Here is a 27,855-nt window from a genome sequence, read left to right on the forward strand (position 1 = left end):
TTCAGTTTCAATGTGTTAGATACTGCATTAATTTACTGTGTATCAAGTTTCCAAACTATCATTTCACATTTATCAAAGTTTCATATATTAAACTTTTCAGATGCATTCAGATTGAGTTTTCAAGTTCAGTTCTTTAAATTCAGATTCAAAACCAGAGACAACAAACATCGTGGTACTTTGCCAATCACGAAAGGTAGAGGAGCAATTGCTCTCTGTGGTAAACAGAAGCTTCGGGCATTTTCTGAAGCCAATGTGGCATGTTTCATTTCATTTAAACTATTTTGACCCCAATCCTGAACGATTAGACTCTGGGTAACTTGTCTGAGACCTGAAACATTGCCTTGTCTGGCGTACAGGAGACCTGGGTTAGAACTCCGTCAGTCAAACTAACACGTCTTCAGGTCTCAGGCCAGGTTGCTACTCACATGCATGGATCACCAAACTACCTCTGTCACACTCTCATTAAATGGGGTTCACAGATCCTTCTGCTTCTGTTTGCCACAGACAGGGTTGTTGTTTTGCAGTTGGCCTGATTTGAACCCAGTCAGTTATATTGGTGCCGTGATCTCTCAATATGCGGTCATAGGGGGTTGAAATGTAACTGAGGAGGTTCGATGAACCACGCTCTTTTGATGAGTAACTTTACTGGAGACTTGAAGACTTGTTAGCTTCCTGAACTCCTCCCTATGGGCTTTAGCTGTGGGCTAACACAGTCCTGCGAACCCAGTCAGTCACAAGAGCACGATTAAATAGGGAGTGGAAAGGCTATCCTTAGAAGGGCTTTGACGGGACTATTAAACTATATTCTTATTGGGGCAAATAGCGTTTTTTTGTGACACTACGTTCTAACATGCCTTGCACGGCCTGTGAGGGGAACAGAAGGCACGCTCGTGTTCCAGAGAGTCTCTCAGAAATGGGGTCATAATAGCTTTTAGCCAAAAAACTGTTCAAATGCTAGAGACAAATTCATAGGAAGACAATACATTAAACCATTCACATTGGCTTCAGAAACTGCAAGAAGCTTCTTTTTACCACAGAGAGTGTTTCATTCCATCTGTTCTTCTCTACATTTCCTGGCTGGATAAAATACTAGGATGTTGTCTCTGGTTTAGAAACTACATTTGGAGAACTGGATTTGAATGCATCTGAGAAGTTGAATATATGAAACTTTGATAAACTTTAAATTATAGTTGGTAAACTTGATACACAGAAAATGTATGCAATATCTACTATTTTGAAACTGAATATATAATCATTGAATTTGAATATTCAATTAAATTGATATTGAATTTGAAAACTGAATGCAATATTCATTCAATTCAGTTTCAAATCATGAAATACAAGTTACATTTATGAATTCAATGATTTAAAAAGTGCAGAAAAAAATAAAAAATAATAATAATAATAATAATAATAATAATAAAAAATAATAAAATCCTAATACAAAATTCAATATAATGTAATACAAATACAATTTCTGTTGTCACTGAAATCGCTCAATATTGTCCATACATGCATACAAAACTCAACTTTGACCCTGAACTACTCCCCATTACTTATACTGTAAATGTTATCCCACTCCACTAAATCATTTTCTCACAAATCAATGAAAGATGGGTTGTTAAGGGTGATGCAATAGAATGGTATATTTATGTAGTGCTATACTGTATTCATGTTTCATCTGAGCTGTGGTTCACTCCAAAAACATGGGAGACAGAAGGTTAACATGAATATTGATATTAAACTATAGCGGCCTCATAATTTCTGTGTCAGCGGCTGGCTCATGGCCCCTAAAGGTCAACCCTGTTCTCCTCTCTCTCTACAGAGCTCCACTCACTCGCTGTCAGGCCGGGGCTACTCGGTAAGTGACATTTTCATGCTTCATGACTTTTACGGCAGAATTACAATCTCCAACGGCCCTCTTTATGGCTCTGCCACTCCATACTTTTATTATGTTAAATAGAGTAATGGAGAAATCATCAAATTAGGGACATTAATCTTGAATGACTGGTTAAATTGTAGGAAGGAAGGGAAGACACTGAGCCCCAAATGGCACCCTACTCCCTACGTAGGGCATTACTTTTGACCAGGGCCCCATAGAGTGTCTTGCTCTACCTTGGGTAAATGTGCCTATTTTATTGACATCCATCACGTCAGGCCAGGCAGGCAGGCAGCCATTCAGTGGTTTAGCAGTTTAAGTGTTAGAGGAGGTGTCTTCCTCCAAATGCCTGCCATCTAGTCATTTAATTCAGTTGTCAGACATTATGCTTAAAAGCCTTTTTTTGACTGAGTGCCTGCATTGATACACAAAAGTAATTTTCGCACTATACATATAAATAATATACTACCTTATCCTTTTAGAAAACCCATAGCATAGCTGTTATTATGTAGGCCTATCTTATGAATAGGGGAAATATAACTCCTTTCACATTGAGCGCTATACTTTCGTTACCGTTGAATTGAAAATGTAGAATGTGTTCTTGTGCAAAGTGAAAATGTTTATACAAAATCTTGTCAGCCCATTCGTTTTATAATGTACACTGGTTCACTTATTGTCATTAGGAAACTATTTTTCCCATTTAAAATTATATTTTGCAGACTACACACCAGTATGTGTATTTCAAACCTAATGATCCTTTTCACTTATCATTATTTGCAGAAAGCTGATGAGTATTGCTTTAATGATGAGGCTCAGAGTTGATAGAGGCAGTCGTGAGTCTTTCTAGTTGTCCATGTTGTCCTCTACACTCTACACAAAAAAACAAGGTACTATCTAGAAACATAAAATGGTTCTTTGGCTGTCCCCATAGGAGAAGTCTTTGAAGAACCATTCTTGGTTCCAGGTAGAACCCTTTTGAGTTCCATGTATAACCCTTTCCACAGAGGGTTGTACATGGAACCCAAAAGAGTTCTACCTGGAACCAAAAGGGGTTCTACGTGGAAACAAAAAGTATTATCCTATGGGGACAACCAAATAACCATTTTGGAACCTGGTTTTCTAAGCGTGTACATGAAAGGGCTAATTTATAGAGAGACTTTTATCTCCCGTTACAACACTAAACCTGCCTGTGAGTGTCATGGCAATTCGTATTGTTGCTTCAGTGTTATCAAACAAATAAACAATATCTATAAATGGTTTGTCACTGCTAATCAGGGGAAGAGTATCTGCTGAGGTAGCGTTTAAAGAGCCAAACAAAGCTTAAGTTAAACGACATTGATCTGTGTGGGTCCTTATGGTGCTACTGCTGCATGGAAATGGAACATGTCCCATTCCTATTCCCTCATGGCTGCATACTCTCAGAGATGAAAACAAACAAGACCTCCCGGAAGCTGCTGCAGCCCTTTCACTTGAGCTGTCAGTTTGAGTCTGGTGGAGGGAAGGAAGAAAGGAAGGAGAAGGCCCCCTGTCTTTATCTGTTCTTTACGGATAGCGAGGCAGGGGGAGGGAGGGTGAGAGAAGAGAGAGAGTAAGATCAACAAAGATCGAGAGAGAGGGAAGTAGAAATGGAGGGAGGGAAGCAAGAAAAAAGCAAGAAAGTGCACAGGGGCAGGAAGTCTCACATTGTCCTATCTGATGGTGCTGCCCTCTGGGCTGCTTGTGGGCAGAATGATTCAGAGGCTCGGCTCTCTCAGAGTGTGCTCAACTCTGACTTCTGGGGCCGCACAGAGGCCCTTATCAGCAGGTGCTCTGGGCTCTGAAATGGGGCCTCGGAACCACCAGGGGCCTGTCTGAGAGAGGCGAAACGAATGCAGCCAACAGGAGGTGTTGTGGCTGGAGGAAGGAGAGGGGTAGCGGGTAGGTGGGGGGGTGGTTTTATCTGTCACAAGGCACTAAGAGATCAAAAACCCAATCTCTCTTGACAATTTGTTTTCCACTTCTATAGGAGATAACGCCTCCGCTGTTTCCCCTGACATATGTTTCTGACGTTGCATGCCTGCCAGGCTGCTTTATCAGAGAGGTTCATTTGAGACGTAAAAGAAGACATTCAGATGTAGACATATACAGAATTGGAGTTGTAGGAGGACTGAAGCGGTAGGTTCAGTAGTAAAAAATTATACATTGTTGGAACATCATATTTATAGGTACATGTTAGCATATATTAACGTACAATATGGCTAGTTCCCATTAGCACACATGAGCTGTACACATCCGACTCCTTACATTAATCTGTATAAAACTCCATCGCTGATAACAGGTAATATACAGCACAACCACTGAGCCCCACTATCAGTCTGAGGTTAAATTGGATGTGGAATAGTTTCAGGTCCTGTTTCCCTCTCCTCTCTTCTGTGTTCCTCTGGCTTTATTATAGTGTTACACGTTTGGGAGACAATATCTGGCCCATTTCCTCAGCTGTTCACTACCTGCTTGTTTTTACAGGGGAGAGGAGAAGGAGATGGCCCCTGTCACAAAGTCTTTCTGGTGAATTATCTTTCTCTCTGGGGCCCTCGATAAAAACCTCCAGTTCTCCTCTGTGCCTCGCTCGGCGAGATAGGCTTTTAAGAGACGGAGAGAAATGTCAAAATATCACGATGTGGCTATCTGCCAATCCAATATCCTCTGCAGGCTTGAAACAGAACAGAGGATGACCGTTTACGAAAATATAAAACAGCTCCTTTTCACCAAGAGGAAGCGATTGAGCTTCCCCCAGCCACTGAAGGCCCAACTCTTGTTTTCCCCCCTTCACAATGCACTCTTGAAAATGCAACACAGTGACCAGGGCGGGGTTTCCCAAACTCGGTGCTCGGGACCCCAAGGGGGGCACGTTTTGGTTTTTGTCCTACCACTACACAGCTGATTCAAATAATCAACTAATCATCAAGCATTGATCAGCCCAATGTGTAGTGCCAGGGCAAAAAACTAAACGTGAATCCATTGGGGTCCCGAGGACCGAGTTTGGGAAACGCTGGAATAGGGCCAGACCCTTTCAATGATGGACTCTTTATGTCACTGCCTACGTCGATAAAAAACAAACATCCAGGGACTGAAATTCCAACAAATCACGAGGCAGACATGCCAGAACGTCGCGATTCAAAACCAAAGTTTGCATGCAAAACCTTTATCATGGTTTTAGTAGCCGGCAGGTAGCCAAGTGGTTAGAGCATTGGGCCAGTAACCGAAAGGTTGCTAGATCGAATCCCTGAGCTGACAAGGTAAAAATCTGTCGTTCTGCCCCTGAACAAGGCAGTTAACCCACTGTTCCTCATTGTAAATAAGAATTTGTTCTTAACTAACTTGCCTAGTTAAATACAGGTTCAATAAAGAAATGTAGTTGATGCAAACGAGCCACCTGTGAAATGAACTCGTTAAAAATGACCTCTGATTTCCATCTTGTTATTCAACTGGATAAATTAGTGACGTAGGCATTGACGTAGTTCCTCTGTGCCAATAGAGTCACTGTGTTGCCTAGGGTCTGGCTTTTCAGACTATTCATAATGATTGTAGATAGACCTTGTACTGAGATGCAGTTGGAATGCTGAACTGTACGTTTTTGGGAGGGTTCATCAGTATGTTAGTAGTTACAAGCTCTAGGTTGAGCTGGAGTGTTTATAGCTCACAGACACACCTGTTGGGTATTACCCTGCTCCGATTTATTTAATCGTATTTTATGCTAGATGAGTCTACACTCAAACATAACATTCACAAAGTCATCTGTGCGTTTCTAAAACAACCTCATTTAATTGATTTGGCATTCATGACCTCCGCTTTGTTCCAAATAAATGTAATTGTCTGACAAGCAAGGTTTAAAGCCAAAAGATCTTTATCAAATACATAATAAGCTCTATTAAAAAGCTTCATGGTTTATTTAACTAAACAACATGATTCATCGGATTAAATGTTAAATAAACCGATTGTTATAAAAGCCAAAGAAGGAAATTGAGGGGAAATTATACAACATATTTAATGTGATTTTACTATAAAAATGTACATCTTTCTCAGTGAATGTAACCTCACATATTACCCAACAATACACCCTATGAGCTGAGGAAGGCCCTATCTTTTCCCCTACATTAAAACTCTCTCGCTCTCTCTCTATTTCTCTCTGTCTCTTTCTAATAATAATAATAATAATAATATATGCCATTTAGCAGACGCTTTTATCCAAAGCGACTTACATTCATGTGTGCATACATTCTACGTATGGGTGGTCCCGGGGATCGAACCCACTACCCTGGCGTTACAAGCGCCATGCTCTACCAACTGAGCTACAGAAGGACCCTCTCTGTATCTCTGTCTTTCACTCTGTTTCTATCTTTGTCCACAGTATATTTGTCTACCCCCTCTCACCTTGAAACTCCCCCATCCCAGACCGCCTCTGTTCGGCCATAGTTTCCATCGTCTTGCAGGTGTCTAGCTACATACCAGCGGCCCCTGCACATTGTGAAAATTAGTCAAATAAACCAATGGCCCAGCAGGAAAGGGTTGGAGCCCTGACATTGGCCCCTCCCTCTAGTGAGGTGTTGTCTGTCAGGGGCGCTCCAGAAGGGCTGTCCGGGTTGAAAACCCTATTTGATTATGCCTGTGTGCGGGCTTGCTTCAGAGCAGGGGCCTGCTGCTCCCCTCTCGCCGGGGGAGCCCGGCTGTTGCCACTAGCAACAGATAAAAATGTCTGTTAACCACAGCAGGGCCCACAACACATCAATCATTTGCTCCAGATAAAGGCTTTAGGCTTCTGGGTGCCCGGCACACTGAATGGCGGTGGACAGAAAATCCCCTTTCCAATGACTGCACAGCCCCTATGGTGGAGGGGTGGAGATGCCATTTAAAATCCGCCAACACAAAAGGTACTCTGGGAGAGGTCATTTGAATAAAAAGGCGACATGGTGAATTAGTGCAGGACTGGCCTCAGAAACCGCCGGCATAGTTCGCTTGTTCTAAATGAACTCTTAATTGCTTTTGCCCACTTGGCTTTGCGCCTAAGGCTTTGTGCAAGAGATGGGGAGTTCGGCATCACTGCATACCCACATATGGCTTTTCGAATGGAATTGATATTAGTGACTGAAAAACAACTTAGAATGACCTAGAGGGCTGTGAAGTGATTTTGGCCCAGTGGCATTTTTCTCTAGAGGTGACTTTAATGGTTCATTTCAGCCCTTTCTCAATCCAAACCACTGTTAAAAGTCGAACTAATATTAGAGAATATACAAGGCTCTATGTAGATCTAATAGATTATTAAATGAATAACAGTGTTACAACCATGTTTATGTCACACTGAAACACACAGACCGCAGGGGTATAGGGTAAATATATATTGGTTTTTCTTGGTTGATGCCCCCCACCAACTTGGCCCAATTTAAGTGACGATGCTCTCAGGATTTGTATACCGCTGGCATTCCCCATTAACTTACACCTTCCTAATATTGAGTTTCCACCTCCCCTTTTCCCCTCAGAACAGCTTCAATTCGTTGGGGCATGGTGTTGAAGGTGTGGAAAGTGTTCCACAGGGATGCTGGCCCATGTTGACTCCAATGCTTCCCACAGTTGTGTCAAGATGTCTGGATGTCCTTTTGGTGGTGGACCATTCCTGATACACATGAGAAATTGTTGAGCCTCAAATATCCAGCAGCGCTGCAGTTCTTTACACATACTGGTGCGCCTGGTACCTACTACCATACCCAGTTCAAAGACGCATTTTCTCTTGCCCATTTATCCTCTGAATGATGCACATACACAATCCATGTCGCAAGGCTTAAGAATCTGTCTTTAACCCATCTTCTCCCCTTCATCTAGACTGATTGAAGTGGATTTAACAAGTGAAATCAGTAAGAGATCATAGCTTTCACCTGGATTCACCTTGTCACTCTATGTCATGGAGGTGTTCCTAATATTTTGTACACAGTGTATATGGGCGCTCTAGACAAGTAATTCTACTCTTATATTACATACACCGCAATCAAGGCCCAATTACATGCTACTTTCATTTCTAAAATCTCTGAATGCAGACTTGAATGCTTTAATAAGCTGTATAATGAATGATCTGGGTGTTTGGCCATTCTCCTAGATTTACTATGGCTTTTATAGCCCATTATAACATACCATTTGCTTCAGCAAATTACAATGCTCGATATCATTATCCAACCCTAAACCTGATCATAAATGAAACCTCCCATTTCAAACATCCATCTGTCTGGGGAGGGATTTCTGGCTGCATTCTCACCGGGGAGGGAAATGAAGGACAGAGAGGGGAGAGAGTGAGAGAAAGAGGGAGAGAGGCCAGAGAGGGAGAGAGTGAGAGAAAGAGGGAGAGAGGCCAGAGAGTGAGAGAAAGAGGGAGAGAGGCCAGAGAGGGAGAGAGTGAGAGAAAGAGGGAGAGAGGACAGAGAGGGAGAGAGTGAAAGAAAGAGGGAAAGAGGACAGAGAGGGAGAGAGTGAAAGAAAGAGGGAAAGAGGCCAGAGAGGGAGAGAGTGAAAGAAAGAGGGAGAGAGACCAGAGAGGGAGAGAGTGAAAGAAAGAGGGAGAGAGGCCAGAGAGTGAGAGAAAGAGGGAGAGAGGCCAGAGAGGGAGAGCGGCCAGAGAGGGAGAGAGTGAAAGAAAGAGGGAGAGAGGCCAGAGAGGGAGAGAGTGAGAGAAAGAGGGAGAGAGGCCAGAGAGGGAGAGAGGCCAGAGAGGGAGAGAGTAAGAGAAAGAGGGAGAGAGGCCAGAGAGGGAGAGAGTAAGAGAAAGAGGGAAAGAGGCCAGAGAGGGAGAGAGGCCAGAGAAAGAGGGAGAGAGGCCAGAGAGGGAGAGAGTGAAAGAAAGAGGGAGAGAGGGAGAGAGTGAAAGAAAGAGGGAGAGAGGCCAGAGAGGGAGAGAGTGAAAGAAAGAGGGAGAGAGGGAGAGAGGCCAGAGAGGGAGAGAGTGAAAGAAAGAGGGAGAGAGGCCAGAGAGGGAGAGAGTAAGAGAAAGAGGGAGAGAGGCCAGAGAGGGAGAGAGTGAAAGAAAGAGGGAAAGAGGCCAGAGAGGGAGAGAGTGAAAGAAAGAGGGAGAGAGGCCAGAGAGGGAGAGAGTGAAAGAAAGAGGGAGAGAGGGAGAGAGTGAAAGAAAGAGGGAGAGAGGCCAGAGAGGGAGAGAGTGAAAGAAAGAGGGAGAGAGGGAGAGAGGCCAGAGAGGGAGAGAGTGAAAGAAAGAGGGAGAGAGGCCAGAGAGGGAGAGAGTAAGAGAAAGAGGGAGAGAGGCCAGAGAGGGAGAGAGTGAAAGAAAGAGGGAAAGAGGCCAGAGAGGGAGAGAGTGAAAGAAAGAGGGAGAGAGGCCAGAGAGGGAGAGAGTGAGAGAAAGAGGGAGAGAGGCCAGAGAAGGAGAGAAATGTGAGAGAAAGAGGGAGAGAGGCCAGAGAGTGAGAGAAAGAGGGAGAGAGGCCAGAGAGGGAGAGCGGCCAGAGAGGGAGAGAGTGAAAGAAAGAGGGAGAGAGGCCAGAGAGGGAGAGAGTGAGAGAAAGAGGGAGAGAGGCCAGAGAAGGAAAGAAATGTGAGAGAAAGAGGGAGAGAGGCCAGGGAGGGAGAGAGTGAAAGAAAGAGGGAAAGAGGCCAGAGAGGGAGAGAGTGAAAGAAAGAGGGAAAGAGGCCAGAGAGGGAGAGAGGCCAGAGAAAGAGGGAGAGAGGCCAGAGAGGGAGAGAGTGAAAGAAAGAGGGAGAGAGGCCAGAGAGGGAGAGAGTGAAAGAAAGAGGGAGAGAGGCCAGAGAGGGAGAGAGTGAAAGAAAGAGGGAGAGAGGCCAGAGAGGGAGAGAGTGAAAGAAAGAGGGAAAGAGGCCAGAGAGGGAGAGAGGCCAGAGAAAGAGGGAGAGAGGCCAGAGAGGGAGAGAGTGAAAGAAAGAGGGAGAGAGGGAGAGAGGCCAGAGAGGGAGAGAGTGAAAGAAAGAGGGAGAGAGGCCAGAGAGGGAGAGAGGCCAGAGAGGGAGAGAGTGAAAGAAAGAGGGAAAGAGGCCAGAGAGGGAGAGAGTGAAAGAAAGAGGGAAAGAGGCCAGAGAGGGAGAGAGGCCAGAGAAAGAGGGAGAGAGGCCAGAGAGGGAGAGAGTGAAAGAAAGAGGGAGAGAGGGAGAGAGGCCAGAGAGGGAGAGAGTGAAAGAAAGAGGGAGAGAGGGAGAGAGGCCAGAGAGGGAGAGAGTGAAAGAAAGAGGGAGAGAGGCCAGAGAGGGAGAGAGTAAGAGAAAGAGGGAGAGAGGCCAGAGAGGGAGAGAGTAAGAGAAAGAGGGAGAGAGGCCAGAGAGGGAGAGAGTGAAAGAAAGAGGGAAAGAGGCCAGAGAGGGAGAGAGTGAAAGAAAGAGGGAGAGAGGCCAGAGAGGGAGAGAGTGAGAGAAAGAGGGAGAGAGGCCAGAGAAGGAGAGAAATGTGAGAGAAAGAGGGAGAGAGGCCAGAGAGTGAGAGAAAGAGGGAGAGAGGCCAGAGAGGGAGAGCGGCCAGAGAGGGAGAGAGTGAAAGAAAGAGGGAGAGAGGCCAGAGAGGGAGAGAGTGAGAGAAAGAGGGAGAGAGGCCAGAGAAGGAGAGAAATGTGAGAGAAAGAGGGAGAGAGGCCAGGGAGGGAGAGAGTGAAAGAAAGAGGGAAAGAGGCCAGAGAGGGAGAGAGTGAAAGAAAGAGGGAAAGAGGCCAGAGAGGGAGAGAGGCCAGAGAAAGAGGGAGAGAGGCCAGAGAGGGAGAGAGTGAAAGAAAGAGGGAGAGAGGGAGAGAGGCCAGAGAGGGAGAGAGTGAAAGAAAGAGGGAGAGAGGCCAGAGAGGGAGAGAGTGAAAGAAAGAGGGAGAGAGGCCAGAGAGGGAGAGAGTGAAAGAAAGAGGGAAAGAGGCCAGAGAGGGAGAGAGGCCAGAGAAAGAGGGAGAGAGGCCAGAGAGGGAGAGAGTGAAAGAAAGAGGGAGAGAGGGAGAGAGGCCAGAGAGGGAGAGAGTGAAAGAAAGAGGGAGAGAGGCCAGAGAGGGAGAGAGGCCAGAGAGGGAGAGAGTGAAAGAAAGAGGGAAAGAGGCCAGAGAGGGAGAGAGTGAAAGAAAGAGGGAAAGAGGCCAGAGAGGGAGAGAGGCCAGAGAAAGAGGGAGAGAGGCCAGAGAGGGAGAGAGTGAAAGAAAGAGGGAGAGAGGGAGAGAGGCCAGAGAGGGAGAGAGTGAAAGAAAGAGGGAGAGAGGAGAGAGAGGCCAGAGAGGGAGAGAGTGAAAGAAAGAGGAGAGAGGCCAGAGAGGGAGAGAGTAAGAGAAAGAGGGAGAGAGGCCAGAGAGAGGGAGAGTAAGAGAAAGAGGGAGAGAGGCCAGAGAGGGAGAGAGTGAAAGAAAGAGGGAAAGAGGCCAGAGAGGGAGAGAGTGAAAGAAAGAGGCCAGAGAGAGGCCAGAGAGGGAGAGAGTGAGAGAAGAGAGGGAGAGAGAGAGGCCAGAGAAGGAGAGAAATGTGAGAGAAAGAGGGAGAGAGGCCAGAGAGTGAGAGAAAGAGGGAGAGAGGCCAGAGAGGGAGAGCGGCCAGAGAGGGAGAGAGTGAAAGAAAGAGGGAGAGAGGCCAGAGAGGGAGAGAGTGAGAGAAAGAGGGAGAGAGGCCAGAGAAGGAGAGAAATGTGAGAGAAAGAGGGAGAGAGTAGCCTCCTGTGGGTTGTGAATAACTTCACTTCGTCAGTCAGAAGCATTCATTCATGTAATCAGCCCTGGCTCTTTCTCTCTGCCTCCTCTCCTCCCAGCTCAAAGCTCAGAGGCCACATTAAAAGCTAATCAGTGGCCATCTTGGTGGAGAGGCTGTGATGCTGACTCTTCTAACCAGGATCACTAACTTTCCTGCTGTCATCTGGCACAGAAGCAGATTAGTATGTGCAGATCGATATGATTAGAGGGCTTGGCCTTACTATGTCACCAAAGAGGGGTGTATTTGTATTCAAAATGGCACCAGCTCTATCATTCTTTCTTTCTCTCCTTTTCCCTTTCATTTCCCCTCTGTCTTTCTCGCTTTGCCTTTCTCTCTCTTTCTCTTTTCTGTCTCTGTATACGGTATATATAACATGTGCCATTTAGTAGACACGTATCCAAGGTGACTTGGATAAAAGAAATGTGTGCATACTGTAAATGTTTCACTCATGGGTGGTCTAGGGAATCAAACCAACATTACTAAACCTCCGCTCCATACTCTACCACCTGAGCTACAGAGGACCACTCTCTAGCAACTTGATTATACACTGAAGGGAACATAATAAATCCGGGTCATTTTGTACACTGCTGCAGGTAATTATTTCAGCATGGCTCGTGAAATATTAGTCAAAGGTAGAGACACACAGACAGACACATATCCGTCCCCTCCAGGTTATCCACCGAAAAGCATTTTAGATCTGGTTAAAAAAAATACATCTTTGTGATTTTGAGACAGCGCATCTTGTCTTGACTTTTTCTATGCTCCATTCCCACATGTGAAAACATCTTACTGCACTGCTGTGCCTAGCTGTTGAAATCCTCTCTCCGCTTAGTCTGTCTCCCGAGCGCCCTAACGATTGTTTCAGCAAACAAGCAGGAAACATACCTGTGATGGCCAAATCTTACTGGGAGAGGAAGAACAAAAGGCGCTGTGCAACAGATAGCTGCAGGCTTGTGTCAGAGGAAGGACCTAAAAATAATCAAAGACTCCAGCCACCCAAGTCATAGACTGTTCTCTCTGCTACCGCACTACAAGCGGTACCGATGCACCAAGTCGGGACCCTGAACAGCTTCTACCTCCAATTCATAAGTCTGCTAAATTGTTAGTTAAATAGTTAACCAAATAGCTACCAGGACTCTCTGAATGGACCCTTTCTGCACCCTTTCTATTACTTGTCTATTTTCTTTCTCTCTGCGTTGTTGGGAAGGGCCCGTAAGTCAGCATTTCACTGTTAGTCTACACCTGTTGTTTATGAAGCATGTGATGAATAGCATTTGATTTCATTTGATTTGGAGCAGAGCTGAGAACAGAGTAAACGTCCTCTACTGTGAGACTAAAGACCCGTGGGCCTCGCCGAACCCCGAGAGCTGCCACCACCAAGAGCTCCCACCACCGCGTAAACAAAGCCTGAAATGAAGGGGAGCCTGGGGCTGACACATTAACACCACTGCTAAAATGTTTATTTTATGGCCCTGGTGGATTCCAGCATTGGGACTTCAGGGGCGGAAAATGAACAGCACTTGCCTTCGCCTGCCTGCCTTTTTGCAGTCTCTCATTTGAATCTAGCGTTTTTTCTCATCTCTTTTTGTCCGTCGCCTCGCTCTCTGCGACTCTCACACCCCCTACAACACTTCCTTAGCTCATTTTAAAGGTACTAAAACCCTGGCTCATAGCCTTTTAAGGGTGTTAGGTGATACTTTATTCATTTTTCATTTTAAGGCCTAAAATCTGAATGTCTTTAGCTGTAATGCAGGCTGTAGCTTTGGTTGCCATGCCACGATTCAGTGGTTCGCAGCAAGGCCTTTAGGTTACAAAGTAACCACACAAGATGATAATACTACAGTACATTCCATAGGATTATCTTTGGCTTTCCCCCCTCCAGAAACTCACCAGAGCCAATCATATCCCCTCCACATAAGTGTGCGGTTCGCAAAGCCATACAATAAGTTAGTAAGTAGGTCATGTTCTGCCGATCGTCTTCTAATCACTCAACGAAACCACCATTTTTCCCCGTCTGAGCCCCTGAGCCTTGCTTCTGGGAGTCCCAGCACCAACACACACACTAATTTGGTTTTCTGTCATGTTTTTTTTCTTCTCCTTTTCCTTACCCAATATCTGACAGTCGACATGCGACACAAGCCCCCTCCCACACCTCCTCCTCCCTCCCTCTCTCCAGGTTCTGTCTGGTGGAGCAGCAGGCAAGGTGGCAGATTATAGGAGGAGTGGTATAATTATACTTCCAGCTGATTTTGCTCTGTTTATGAGGGAAAGAACTGTTAATGACAGTGTTGTATATTATGTCTCCCTGAGGCCACATACTGAGTACAGCATAGTCTGGGGAGGAGCTGCAGGAGCCTGGTTCCGTTTCTTCATCAGCTTCACCTACTACTGGCTGCTTTCTTTGTGTTTTTTTCTCTCTCTCTCTCTCTCTCTCTCTCTCTCTCTCTCTCTCTCTCTCTCTCTCTCTCTCTCTCTCTCTCTCTCTCTCTCTCTCTCTCTCGTTCTTCTTTCTGAGAAAGTAAAAAAACAATAGCACAGAGATAGAGCTTGCGGTTTTTGATGCGATGTCACCTCGTTTCACTATGGTTAGGCCTGGGTCTAACAGACGCGCAGAGCAGGTACAACCCAGATTTCCTGTAATGTGTGTGTGAGGCGTGTGGGCGCTCGCTGACGCTGCACGAGGCAAACAACAGCGGGCCTTGAACGTTCAAAGTCCACCCTGATGGTGTGCAGAACACCCATTTACATACATTTACATTTAAGTCATTTAGCAGACGCTCTTATCCAGATCGACTTACAAATTGGTGCATTCACCTTATGACATCGAGTCGAACAGTCACTTTACAATAGTGCATCTAAATCTTAAAGCGGGGGGGGTGAGAGGGATTACTTATCCTATCCTAGGTATTCCTTAAAGAGGTGGGGTTTCACGTGTCTCCGGAAGGTGGTGATTGACTCCGCTGTCCTGGCGTCGTGAGGGAGTTTGTTCCACCATTGGGGGGCCAGAGCAGCGAACAGTTTTGACTGGGCTGAGCGGGAACTGTACTTCCTCAGTGGTAGGGAGGCGAGCAGGCCAGAGGTGGATGAACGCAGTGCCCTTGTTTGGGTGTAGGGCCTGATCAGAGCCTGGAGATACTGAGGTGCCGTTCCCCTCACAGCTCCGTAGGCAAGCACCATGGTCTTGTAGCGGATGCGAGCTTCAACTGGAAGCCAGTGGAGAGAACGGAGGAGCGGGCTAGCTCATGATAAGGGGGCCCTGACTAGCCCCTGACTCCTCCACCACCCACCTCCCCACAACGGCTTACTAGCACCATGCGGTGAGAGGACTTGACCAGCCAAGCCCTGGCATCCCCTCCCTCAGGCCAGGCCCTGCATAGTGTTTCTCATCTACGTGCTCTCACACACGTGGGCCAGATCTGATCTCCAAAATTGCAGATGAGTTTGTTTTTAGATAAAGGCGCTTAATCATAATTGCTGATCTGGCTTTACATGTGGCATTCAACCAGTGATGTAGTCCCACTGGCAGATGTCTGATCTCACAGTGTAGAGAGGCTGGATGGCTTGCTTTCAGCAGCCTCACTCTCTCTGGGTCATTATTGGTGTTATTTGACTATATGTACATCCCCAGTCAGTCAGTGTAAAGCTAATGTCTGTGTCTCTGGGTACACCAGACTAATGTCTGTGTCTCTGGGTACACCAGACTAATGTCTGTGTCTCTGGGTACACCAGACTAATGTCTGTGTCCCTGGGTACACCAGACTAATGCCTGTGTCTCTGGGTACACCAGACTAATGTCTGTGTCTCTGGGTACACCAGACTAATGTCTGTGTCTCTGGGTACACCAGACTAATGTCTGTGTCTCTGGGTACACCAGACTAATGTCTGTGTCTCTGGGTACACCAGACTAATGTCTGTGTCTCTGGGTACACCAGACTAATGTCTGTGTCTCTGGGTACACCAGACTAATGTCTGTGTCTCTGGGTACACCAGACTAATGTCTGTGTCTCTGGGTACACCAGACTAATGTCTGTGTCTCTGGGTACACCAGACTAATGTCTGTGTCTCTGGGTACACCAGACTAATGTCTGTGTCTCTGGGTACACCAGACTAATGTCTGTGTCTCTGGGTACATCAGACTAATGCCTGTGTCTCTGGGTACACCAGACTAACGCCTGTGTCTCTGGGTACACCAGACTAATGCCTGTGTCTCTGGGTACACCAGACTAAGGCCCCATGCACCTGTTGATATGAAGGCCACCTGTTTCACTCTCTCTCATCTGACATAGACACTATCTGACCAAGATGTGTCTTTACTTTGTCTTTGAAGCCTGGATGAAACAGAAATAGTACACACTGGTTCTGATATATAGTCACATATTTCACGATAGTGTGAGAAATTGTGTTTTGCTTAGATCTTCAATTACATATTTGTTGGCATTTAGCCAATTATCCGTCAGCCTACCACGGCCCTCCGTGTAGTTCTCTACCCAGTCAAAGGATCCCAAACATAATCCCATTCCCTACATCACACAGTAGGTCATCAGTACCTGCCTCACTATTAGGCAGGCCCCTCCCAATGGGAGAGTGCATCACATTCTTCCCTGACCTCCTTGGGCCCCCAACCAACCAGATTCATATTAAAGATTCATGTCCATAGGGACAGCGACCGCGAAGGCGATTCATTCCTGTTGTTCACTCTCACCACCACAGTATGGACACCCAAGAATTGCATTAGCTTTCAGAAATCTGCATTTTCAAAATGCAGAAAATAGAAACATTCGCACTTTCAACCATTTCACCTGCGTTTTATATTGAAAGTCAACAGTGTTTTATTGCTTGAATAAGGGGAATTGAGATTCGACAGACTTCTTTTAATCAGATGACACCAGACACAAGTGCAATGCTATTTGGCTAGCTGCCACATATATTTTGTGATGTTTTTCATAGAAAGAATGTAGCCAATTACCTTCCTAATGATTTGCCTGAAGTTAATCCTGCATTTTGAAGAAAAACTACACCTGAGGAAATTACCGGAGAAAAGTAGCCTACACATCAGTCAGAAGTGCTGTCTGGTGATCCAATGACGAGAGCAAATATATTTCATCCGAGTGGAGAAGTGCAGCTGAAGCACGAAATTACTTATTTTCCATTCATGATTTGGAGCGACTGAAGCCGAGCAGAATCTACAATAAGAAACTAATTTAGATATGCGTTTATAAAACGCAGCAAGAATATTTTTCTGTGTTTTATCTTTGCTTTTCTGCGTGAAAATAGCAGAATCCTGCGTTAACGTGACCCCTGAACCCCTCCTGTTCTTCACTCTGCTTGCCATAGTGTGGACCCCCTCCTGTTCTCCACTCTGCCCGCCACAGTGTGGACCCCCTCCTGTTCCCCAACTGACACCGCTCTGCCCGCCACAGTGTGGACCCCCTCCTGTTCTCCACTGACACCGCTCTGCCCGCCACAGTGTGGACCCCCTCCTGTTCTCAACTCTGCCCGCCACAGTGTGGACCCCCTCCTAATCTCCACTCTGCCCGCCACAGTGTGGACCCCCTCTTGTTCTCCACTCTGCCCGCCACAGTGTGGACCCCCTCCTGTTCTCCACTCTGCCCGCCACAGTGTGGACCCCCTTCTGTTCTCCACTCTGCCCGCCACAGTGTGGACCCCCTTCTGTTCTCCACTGACACCGCTCTGGCCGCCACAGAGTGGACCCCCTCCTGTTCTCCACTCTGCCCGCCACAGTGTGGACCCCCTCCTGTTCTCCACTCTGCCCGCCACAGTGTGGACCCCCTCCTGTTCTCCACTGACACCGCTCTGCCCGCCACAGTGTGGACCCCCTCCTGTTCTCCACTGACACCACTCTGCCCGCCACAGTGTGGACCCCCTCCTGTTCTCCACTGACACCGCTCTGCCCGCCACAGTGTGGACCCCCTCCTGTTCTCCACTGACACCACTCTGCCCGCCACAGTGTGGACCCCCTCCTGTTCTCCACTGACACAGCTCTGCCCGCCACAGTGTGGACCCCCTCCTGTTCTCCACTGACACTACTCTGCCCGCCACAGTGTGGACCCCCTCCTGTTCTCCACTGACACCGCTCTGCCCGCCACAGTGTGGACCCCCTCCTGTTCTCCACTGACACCACTCTGCCCGCCACAGTGTGGACCCCCTCCTGTTCTCCACTGACACCGCCCGCCACTGTGGACCCGCCCACAGTGCCCGGTGTGGACCCCCTCCTGTTCTCCACTGACACCACTCTGCCCGCCACAGTGTGGACCCCCTCCTGTTCTCCACTGACACTGACAGCTCTGCCCGCCACAGTGTGGACCCCCCTCCTGTTCTCCCTGTTCTCCACTGACACCACTCTGCCCGCCACAGTGTGGACCCCCTCCTGTTCTCCACTGACACCACTCTGCCCACCACTCTGCCACAGTGTGGACCCCCTCCTGTTGTCCACTGACACCACTCTGCCCGCCACAGTGTGGACCCCCTCCCACTGTTCTCCACAGTGTGGACACCCTCCTGCTCTGACCCGCCACAGTGTGGACCCCCTCCTGTTCTCCACTGACACCCCCTCCTGTTCTCTGCCCGCCACAGTGTGGACCCCCTCCTGTTCTCCACTGACACCGCTCTGCCCGCCACAGTGTGGACCCCTCCTGTTCTCCACTGACACCCTCTGCCCGCCACAGTGTGGACCCCCTCCTGTTCTCCACTGACACCACTCTGCCCGCCACAGTGTGGACCCCCTCCTGTTCTCCACTGACACAGCTCTGCCCGCCACAGTGTGGACCCCCCTCCCACTGTTCTCCACTGACACCGCTCTGCCCGCCACAGTGTGGACCCCCTCCTGTTCTCCACTGACACCACTCTGCCCGCCACAGTGTGGACCCCCTCCTGTTCTCCACTGACACCACTCTGCCCGCCACAGTGTGGACCCCCTCCTGTTCTCCACTGACACCACTCTGCCCGCCTGTCCTGTCCCACTGACAACGCTCTGCCCGCCACAGTGTGGACCCCCTCCTGTTCTCCACTGACACCGCTCTGCCACAGTGTGGACCCCCTCCTGCCACAGTGTGGACCCCCTCCTGTTCTCCACTGACACCACTCTGCCCGCCACAGTGTGGACCCCCTCCTGTTCTCCACTGACACCACTCTGCCCGCCACAGTGTGGACCCCCTCCTGTTCTCCACTGACACCACTCTCCTGCCCACTGACACCACCACCCGCCAGTGTGGACCCCTCCTGTTCTCCACTGACACCACTCTGCCCGCCACAGTGTGGACCCCCTCCTGTTCTCACCACTCTGCCCGCCACAGTGTGGACCCCTCTGTTCTCCACTGCCCGCCACAGTGTGGACCCCCTCCTGTTCTCCACTGACACCGCTCTGCCCGCCACAGTGTGGACCCCTCCTGTTCTCCACTGACACCACTCTGCCCGCCACAGTGTGGACCCCCTCCTGTTCTCCACTGTTGCTCCACTGACACCACTCTGCCCGCCACAGTGTGGACCCCCTCCTGTTCTCCACTGACACAGCTCTGCCCGCCACAGTGTGGACCCCTCCTGTTCTCCACTGACACCACTCTGCCCGCCACAGTGTGGACCCCCTCCTGTTCTCCACTGACACCACTCTGCCCGCCACAGTGTGGACCCCCCTCTCCACTCTCCACTCTGCCCGCCACAGTGTGGACCCCCTCCTGTGTGGACCCCCTCCTGTTCTCCACTGACACCACTCTGCCCGCCACAGTGTGGACCCCCTCCTGTTCTCCACTGACACCACTCTGCCCGCCACAGTGTGGACCCCCTCCTGTTCTCCACTGACACCACTCTGCCCGCCACAGTGTGGACCCCCCCGCCACAGTGTGGACCCCTCCTGTTCTCCACTGACACCGCTCTGCCCGCCACAGTGTGGACCCCCTCCTGTTCTCCACTGACACCACTCTGCCCGCCACAGTGTGGACCCCTCCTGTTCTCCACTGACACCACTCTGCCCGCCACAGTGTGGACCCCTCCTGTTCTCCACTGACACCACTCTGCCCGCCACAGTGTGGACCCTCCTGTTCTCCACTGACACAGCTCTGCCCGCCACAGTGTGGACCCCCTCCTGTTCTCCACTGACACTGACACCACTCTGCCCGCCACAGTGTGGACCCCCTCCTGTTCTCCACTGACACCACTCTGCCCGCCACAGTGTGGACCCCCTCCTGTTCTCCACTGACACCACTCTGCCCGCCACAGTGTGGACCCCCTCCTGTTCTCCACTGACACCGCTCTGCCCGCCACAGTGTGGACCCCCTCCTCCACTTCTCCACTGACACCACTCTGCCCGCCACAGTGTGGACCCCCTCCTGTTCTCCACTCTGCCCGCCACACCCCTCCTGTTCTCCACTGACACCACCACAGTGTGGACCCCCTCCTGTTCTCCACTGACACCACTCTGCCCGCCACAGTGTGGACCCCCTCCTGTTCTCCACTGACACCGCTCTGCCCGCCACAGTGTGGACCCCCTCCTGTTCTCCACTGACACCACTCTGCCCGCCACAGTGTGGACCCCCTCCTGTTCTCCACTGACACAGCTCTGCCCGCCACAGTGTGGACCCCTCCTGTTCTCCACTGACACCCCCCCCTCCTGTTCTCCACTGACACCTGCTCTGCCCGCCACAGTGTGGACCCCCTCCTGTTCTCCACTGACACCGCTCTGCCCGCCACAGTGTGGACCCCCTCCTGTTCTCCACTCTGCCCGCCACAGTGTGGACCCCCTCCTGTTCTCCACTGACACCACTCTGCCCGCCACAGTGTGGACCCCCTCCTGTTCTCCACTGACACCACTCTGCCCGCCACAGTGTGGACCCCTCCTGTTCTCCACTGACACCACTCTGCCCGCCACAGTGTGGACCCCCTCCTGTTCTCCACTGACACCACTCTGCCCGCCACAGTGTGGACCCCCTCCTGTTCTCCACTGACACCACTCTGCCCGCCACAGTGTGGACCCCCTCCTGTTCTCCACTGACACCACTCTGCCCGCCACAGTGTGGACCCCCTCCTGTTCTCCACTGACACCACTCTGCCCGCCACAGTGTGGACCCCCTCCTGTTCTCCACTGACACCACTCTGTGGACCCCCTCCTGTTCTCCACTGACCCGCCACAGTGTGGACCCCCTCCTGTTCTCCACTGACACCACTCTGCCCCCCCTCCTGTTCTCCACAGCCCGCCACAGTGTGGACCCCCTCCTGTTCTCCACTGACACCGCTCTGCCCGCCACAGTGTGGACCCCCTCCTGTTCTCCACTGACACCACTCTGCCCGCCACAGTGTGGACCCCCTCCTGTTCTCCACTGACACCACTCTGCCCGCCACAGTGTGGACCCCCTCCTGTTCTCCACTGACACCGCTCTGCCCGCCACAGTGTGGACCCCCTCCTGTTCTCCACTGACACCACTCTGCCCGCCACAGTGTGGACCCCCTCCTGTTCTCCACTGACACCACTCTGCCCGCCACAGTGTGGACCCCCTCCTGTTCTCCACTGACACCACTCTGCCCGCCACAGTGTGGACCCCCTCCTGTTCTCCACTGACACCGCTCTGCCCGCCACAGTGTGGACCCCCTCCTGTTCTCCACTGACACCACTCTGCCCGCCACAGTGTGGACCCCCTCCTGTTCTCCACTCTGCCCGCCACAGTGTAGACCCCCTCCTGTTCTCCACTGACACCGCTCTGCCCGCCACAGTGTGGACCCCCTCCTGTTCTCCACTCTGCCCGCCACAGTGTGGACCCCCTCCTGTTCTCCACTGACACCGCTCTGCCCGCCACAGTGTGGACCCCCTCCTGTTCTCCACTCTGCCCGCCACAGTGTAGACCCCCTCCTGTTCTCCACTGACACAGCTCTGCCCGCCACAGTGTGGACCCCCTCCTGTTCTCCACTCTGCCCGCCACAGTGTGGACCCCCTCCTGTTCTCCACTGACACCGCTCTGCCCGCCACAGTGTGGACCCCCTCCTGTTCTCCACTGACACCACTCTGCCCGCCACAGTGTAGACCCCCTCCTGTTCTCCACTGACACCACTCTGCCCGCCACAGTGTGGACCCCCTCCTGTTCTCCACTGACACCACTCTGCCCGCCACAGTATGGACCCCCTCCTGCTCTCCACTGACACCACTCTGCCCGCCACAGTGTGGACCCCCTCCTGTTCTCCACTGACACCACTCTGCCCGCCACAGTGTGGACCCCCTCCTGTTCTCCACTCTGCCCGCCACAGTGTGGACCCCCTCCTGTTCTCCACTGACACCGCTCTGCCCGCCACAGTGTGGACCCCCTCCTGTTCTCCACTGACACCGCTCTGCCCGCCACAGAGTGGACCCCCTCCTGTTCTCCACTCTGCCCGCCACAGTGTGGACCCCCTCCTGTTCTCCACTGACACCACTCTGCCCGCCACAGTGTGGACCCCCTCCTGTTCTCCACTGACACCGCTCTGCCCGTCACAGTGTGGACCCCCTCCTGTTCTCCACTGACACCACTCTGCCCGCCACAGTGTGGACCCCCTCCTGTTCTCCACTGACACCACTCTCCCCGCCACAGTGTGGACCCCCTCCTGTTGTCCACTGACACCGCTCTGCCCGCCACAGTGTGGACCCCCTCCTGTTCTCCACTGACACCGCTCTGCCCGCCACAGTGTGGACCCCCTCCTGTTCTCCACTGACACCACTCTGCCCGCCACAGTGTGGACCCCCTCCTGTTCTCCACTGACACCACTCTGCCCGCCACAGAGTGGACCCCCTCCTGTTCTCCACTCTGCCCGCCACAGTGTGGACCCCCTCCTGTTCTCCACTGACACAGCTCTGCCCGCCACAGTGTGGACCCCCTCCTGTTCTCCACTGACACCACTCTGCCCGCCACAGTGTGGACCCCCTCCTGTTCTCCACTGACACCGCTCTGCCCGCCACAGTGTGGACCCCCTCCTGTTCTCCACTGACACCGCTCTGCCCGCCACAGTGTGGACCCCCTCCTGTTCTCCACTGACACAGCTCTGCCCGCCACAGTGTGGACCCCCTCCTGTTCTCCACTGACACCACTCTGCCCGCCACAGTGTGGACCCCCTCCTGTTCTCCACTGACACAGCTCTGCCCGCCACAGTGTGGACCCCCTCCTGTTCTCCACTCTGCCCGCCACAGTGTAGACCCCCTCCTGTTCTCCACTGACACCGCTCTGCCCGCCACAGTGTGGACCCCCTCCTGTTCTCCACTCTGCCCGCCACAGTGTAGACCCCCTCCTGTTCTCCACTGACACCGCTCTGCCCGCCACAGTGTGGACCCCCTCCTGTTCTCCACTCTGCCCGCCACAGTGTAGACCCCCTCCTGTTCTCCACTGACACAGCTCTGCCCGCCACAGTGTGGACCCCCTCCTGTTCTCCACTCTGCCCGCCACAGTGTGGACCCCCTCCTGTTCTCCACTGACACCGCTCTGCCCGCCACAGTGTGGACCCCCTCCTGTTCTCCACTGACACCACTCTGCCCGCCACAGTGTAGACCCCCTCCTGTTCTCCACTGACACCACTCTGCCCGCCACAGTGTAGACCCCCTCCTGTCCCCACTGACACCACTCTGCCCGCCACAGTGTGGACCCCCTCCTGCTCTCCACTGACACCACTCTGCCCGCCACAGTGTGGACCCCCTCCTGTTCTCCACTGACACCACTCTGCCCGCCAGTGTGGACCCCCTCCTGTTCTCCACTGACACCGCTCTGCCCGCCACTGTGTGGACCCCCTCCTGTTCTCCACTGACACCACTCTGCCCGCCAGTGTGGACCCCCTCCTGTTCTCCACTGACACCACTCTGCCCGCCAGTGTGGACCCCCTCCTGTTCTCCACTGACACCGCTCTGCCCGCCACAGTGTGGACCCCCTCCTGTTCTCCACTGACACCGCTCTGCCCGCCACAGTGTGGACCCCCTCCTGTTCTCCACTCTGCCCGCCACAGTGTGGACCCCCTCCTGTTCTCCACTGACACCGCTCTGCCCGCCACAGTATGGACCCCCTCCTGTTCTCAACTGACACCGCTCTGCCCGCCACAGTGTGGACCCCCTCCTGTTCCCCAACTGACACCGCTCTGCCCGCCACAGTGTGGACCCCCTCCTGTTCCCCAACTGACACCGCTCTGCCCGCCACAGTGTGGACCCCCTCCTGTTCTCAACTGACACCGCTCTGCCCGCCACAGTGTGGACCCCCTCCTGTTCTCAACTGACACCGCTCTGCCCGCCACAGTGTGGACTCCCTCCTGTTCCCCAACTGACACCGCTCTGCCCGCCACAGTGTGGACTCCCTCCTGTTCTCCACTGACACCACTCTGCCCGCCACAGTGTGGACTCCCTCCTGTTCCCCAACTGACACCACTCTGCCCGCCACAGTGTGGACCCCCTCCTGTTCTCCACTGACACCGCTCTGCCCGCCACAGTGTGGACCCCCTCCTGTTCTCAACTGACACCGCTCTGCCCGCCACAGTGTGGACCCCCTCCTGTTCCCCAACTGACACCGCTCTGCCCGCCACAGTGTGGACCCCCTCCTGTTCCCCAACTGACAACGCTCTGCCCGCCACAGTGTGGACCCCCTCCTGTTCTCAACTGACACCGCTCTGCCCGCCACAGTGTGGACCCCCTCCTGTTCTCAACTGACACGCTCTGCCCGCCACAGTGTGGACTCCCTCCTGTTCCCCAACTGACACCGCTCTGCCCGCCACAGTGTGGACTCCCTCCTGTTCTCCACTGACACCACTCTGCCCGCCACAGTGTGGACTCCCTCCTGTTCCCCAACTGACACCACTCTGCCCGCCACAGTGTGGACCCCCTCCTGTTCTCAACTGACACCGCTCTGCCCGCCACAGTGTGGACTCCCTCCTGTTCCCCAACTGACACCGCTCTGCCCGCCACAGTGTGGACCCACTCCTGTTCTCCACTGACACCACTCTGCCCGCCACAGTGTGGACCCACTCCTGTTCTCCACTGACACCACTCTGCCCGCCACAGATTGGAACAGGTCTGGACATGTGGGAGATTAAGCGGGCCCTGCTGTCTCAGTGGGCTCCCTGTCTCCATGTCTCCCCGTTCCCAGACTAGAGAAGGCAAATCTGGTACCTAGCCTCCTGCTCTCCCTCCCACCATCCCTACTTCCCTCCCTCCGCAGAGTGTCAAGCCATGGCAGCGGGTCATACTGGCCAGGCCCGGCTTCATCACGTCTGCCAGATGGGCCGAGGTTTAGATCCCTACTCCCACGATGGAGGGGTGGAGGGAGGTGGTGGAGGGAGGGAGGGAGGCTGAAAGGGAGGGAGGTGGTGGAGGGAGGGAGGGAGAAAGGGAGGGAGAAAGGGAGGGAGGTGGTGGAGGGAGGGAGGGAGGGGTGGTGGTGGAGGGAGGGAGGGAGGGAGAAAGGGAGGGAGGTGGTGGAGGGAGGGAGAAAGGGAGGGAGGTGGTGGAGGGAGGGAGGGAGGGAGGGAGGGAGGTGGTGGAGGGAGGGGATAAAACAGTAATGATTTTTGTTTTCATTTACATTGCAAGTTATTACATTTTAATGTAACACCTCTTGGGACCCGGGAGCATTAAATGGCTGTTCTTGAATAATCGACACTAACTGCAAGCAAATGCTGGGGAGAAAAGAAATTAGCTAGCGCAGCAATTTGGCATAGTGATTATAGTCTCCTCTGAGGCAGTTCCTGATGATTTAAGAATGCTAACATTTAAGCAAGTCAGATCTCATTACTCCTCAAGGTTAAATCGAGCTGCGTCGGAGGGAAGGGGAGGCATCCGTCGCTAGATTGGAAATTAGGTCTCTATTTTCTTTTTTTCATGCTTCGTGTTCCTATCTCTTGCTTTGACAGTGGCTTGTTTGAAAATGGCTTGTGCTCAGGGCAGGAATCAGCGAGACCCCGGTGACACTTTGGAGACAGATTTTAATTGGATCAGTGATATTCTGTTTCTGAGCTGTAATGTCTCCTCTGTGCCAAATAACATCACTTAGCTATGCGCAATAAAAGATGGCTTATAAACTGCAGTTCATTTTGCAGTAGACCTGTATTTTGTAGATGCAGACTTTCCAAAGAGACAATTGAAAAGAACAACAAGAAATACTGAACGACAAACGTCTTGTGTATTCAGACTTTTCAGATTATGCCATAAATGCACCTTTATGTTGTATTTTTCCATTCTTTCACGTGTAATAGGAAAAGAAAACAATTTTCGAAGCAATTTCAGTTCCATCGTCTTTTGTCCAGCATGTACCTCATTCAGCCATTCATTCACTTGTTTTCCACACAACAACCTTGATCCAATTAGCTGACAGGGACAATAGCTTGCTCTTCCTTCCGTAAGCCAAACAAACGTGAAAGGTTATAACAATACGGAAGCCTTTTTCCATTACCGGCCGTCAGATCCTTTTAAACGTGTTTAAACCCGTTGTTTATTTGTCACCCTGTTGTTTTTCCATCCAAAGGGGCTCAGCTGGGAAAGTGAAAGGCGATGAGGATAATGACGCGAGGGGGAGCAGAGAGGATGCAGATGTACTTTACTATAACGCGTTAGACCTGTGATAAATTCTCCCCGGCACGGCACAACCAGAGAGGAGAGAGAAGTTGGTACTGAGACAGATGGGTTTGACTTTTATCTCTACGGCTTCTGAAGGGAGGAGGAGAAATCTAAACATTTGTTGCCACTGCTACGATGAGGTTTATTTAAAGTAAGGCATGAGCAGGAGCTGAAAAGCTACTTTGGGGAATAGGCTGTATCTCCCCTCCCAGCTGTTGTTGTTTCTATGCAAAAAGGAAAACATTGCAAGTCAAATGTAATCATCATAACATTGGGTTATGCATCGTTCCGAATATAATATTAGGTTCACTGTCGCCTGGAATTCCTTATTTTGCCTGTAATTTGCATATTGCAATGCTACTAAGAACACTGTTGTTAATAAGAACCAATCACTATCTCTGTCCTTGCATTTTTAGAACATCTAAGAACATGTTGTTGTTTCAAAGTGAATACATTATCTACACTTCATTATGAATTGTTGGAAGCAGACGCCACAGTTCCTATTTTTCTTCTTGTAGTCAGATATACATATGTAGGCTAGCTTCTGGGTACGCCTCGTGATGCTTTCTGGTCAACAATGGGATTTGTGTTATCAGGAACGTAGCTGGCTACGACCATATCGGGGTTAAAAAGCCTTTAAATTGTAACCAGGAAACATTCATGTTTAAGTATGATTAAGATTAAAGAGGGTTTGTTTGCTTCTTAAAGGCCCCGTGACCGTTTGGAAATGGATCGAGTAGAGCTTTCACAGCCGTGGTCTTCCTAATCCCACTCCAAGATTTCTCACCCACATTCCCTGGAAATGATTTACATAAAGTTTTCACATGGGCTTTGAGTCAAGCACAAGCACCTCGAGGTTCCTACCTCCCAGTTAATTCAGCAAATAATAAACCGACAGATTAATTCTTGTAGACTGTTTTTTAAAGCTGTTGATGCCATGTGGAGAGAAGAATCAACAACATACACCATACAGTTGAAGTCTGAAGTTTACATACACCTTATCCAAATGCATTTAATCCTACTAAAAAAAACTGTTTTCGGTCAGTTTATTTTAAGAATGTAAAATGTCAGAATAATAGTAGAGAGAATTATTTATTTCAGCTTTAATTTCTTTCATCACATTCCCAGTGTGTCAGAAGTTTACATACACTCAATTAGTATTTGGTAGCATTGCCTTTAAATTGTTTAGCTTGGGTCAAACGTTTCGGGTAGACTTCCACAAGCTTCCCACAAGAAATTTGGTGAATTTTGGCCCATTCCTCCTGACAGAGCTAGTGTAACTGAGTCAGGTTTGTAGGCCTCCTTGCTCGCACACACTGTTTCAGTTCTGCTCACACATGTTCTATAGGATTGAATTTGTTGTCTTTAAGCCATTTTGCCACAACTTTGGAAGTATGCTTGGTCATTGTCCATTTGGAAGACCCATTTGCGACCAAGCTTTAACTTCTTGACTGATGTCTTGAGATGTTGCTTCAATATATCCACATAATTTTCTTTCCTCATGATGCCATCTATTTTGTGAAGTGCACCAGTCCCTCCTGCAGCAAAGCACCCCCACAACATGATGCCGCCACCCCTGTGCCAAACAGTTCTATTTTTGTTTCATCAGGCCAGAGGACATTACTCCAAAAAGTACGATCTTTGTCCCCATGTGCAGTTGCAAACCTGCTTTTTAATGGCGGTTTTGGAGCAGCGATTTTGGAGCAGCGGCTTCTTCCTGGCTGAGCGGCCT

At 50.7% G+C, this 27,855-nt stretch overlaps 1 protein-coding gene across 1 annotated transcript in view; it reads left to right on the forward strand.

The window, feature by feature from the left end:
- Positions 1-27,855, forward strand: part of fbrsl1 (fibrosin-like 1) — a 503,490-nt gene that overhangs the window by 219,261 nt on the left and 256,374 nt on the right. The window contains 1 exon segment of the mRNA XM_046351071.1: positions 1,826-1,861. Coding sequence (XP_046207027.1) covers positions 1,826-1,861 — 36 coding nt within the window.

The sequence above is a fragment of the Oncorhynchus gorbuscha genome, linkage group LG05, assembly GCF_021184085.1.
Source record: "Oncorhynchus gorbuscha isolate QuinsamMale2020 ecotype Even-year linkage group LG05, OgorEven_v1.0, whole genome shotgun sequence".
Classification (NCBI taxonomy): Eukaryota; Metazoa; Chordata; class Actinopteri; order Salmoniformes; family Salmonidae; genus Oncorhynchus; species Oncorhynchus gorbuscha.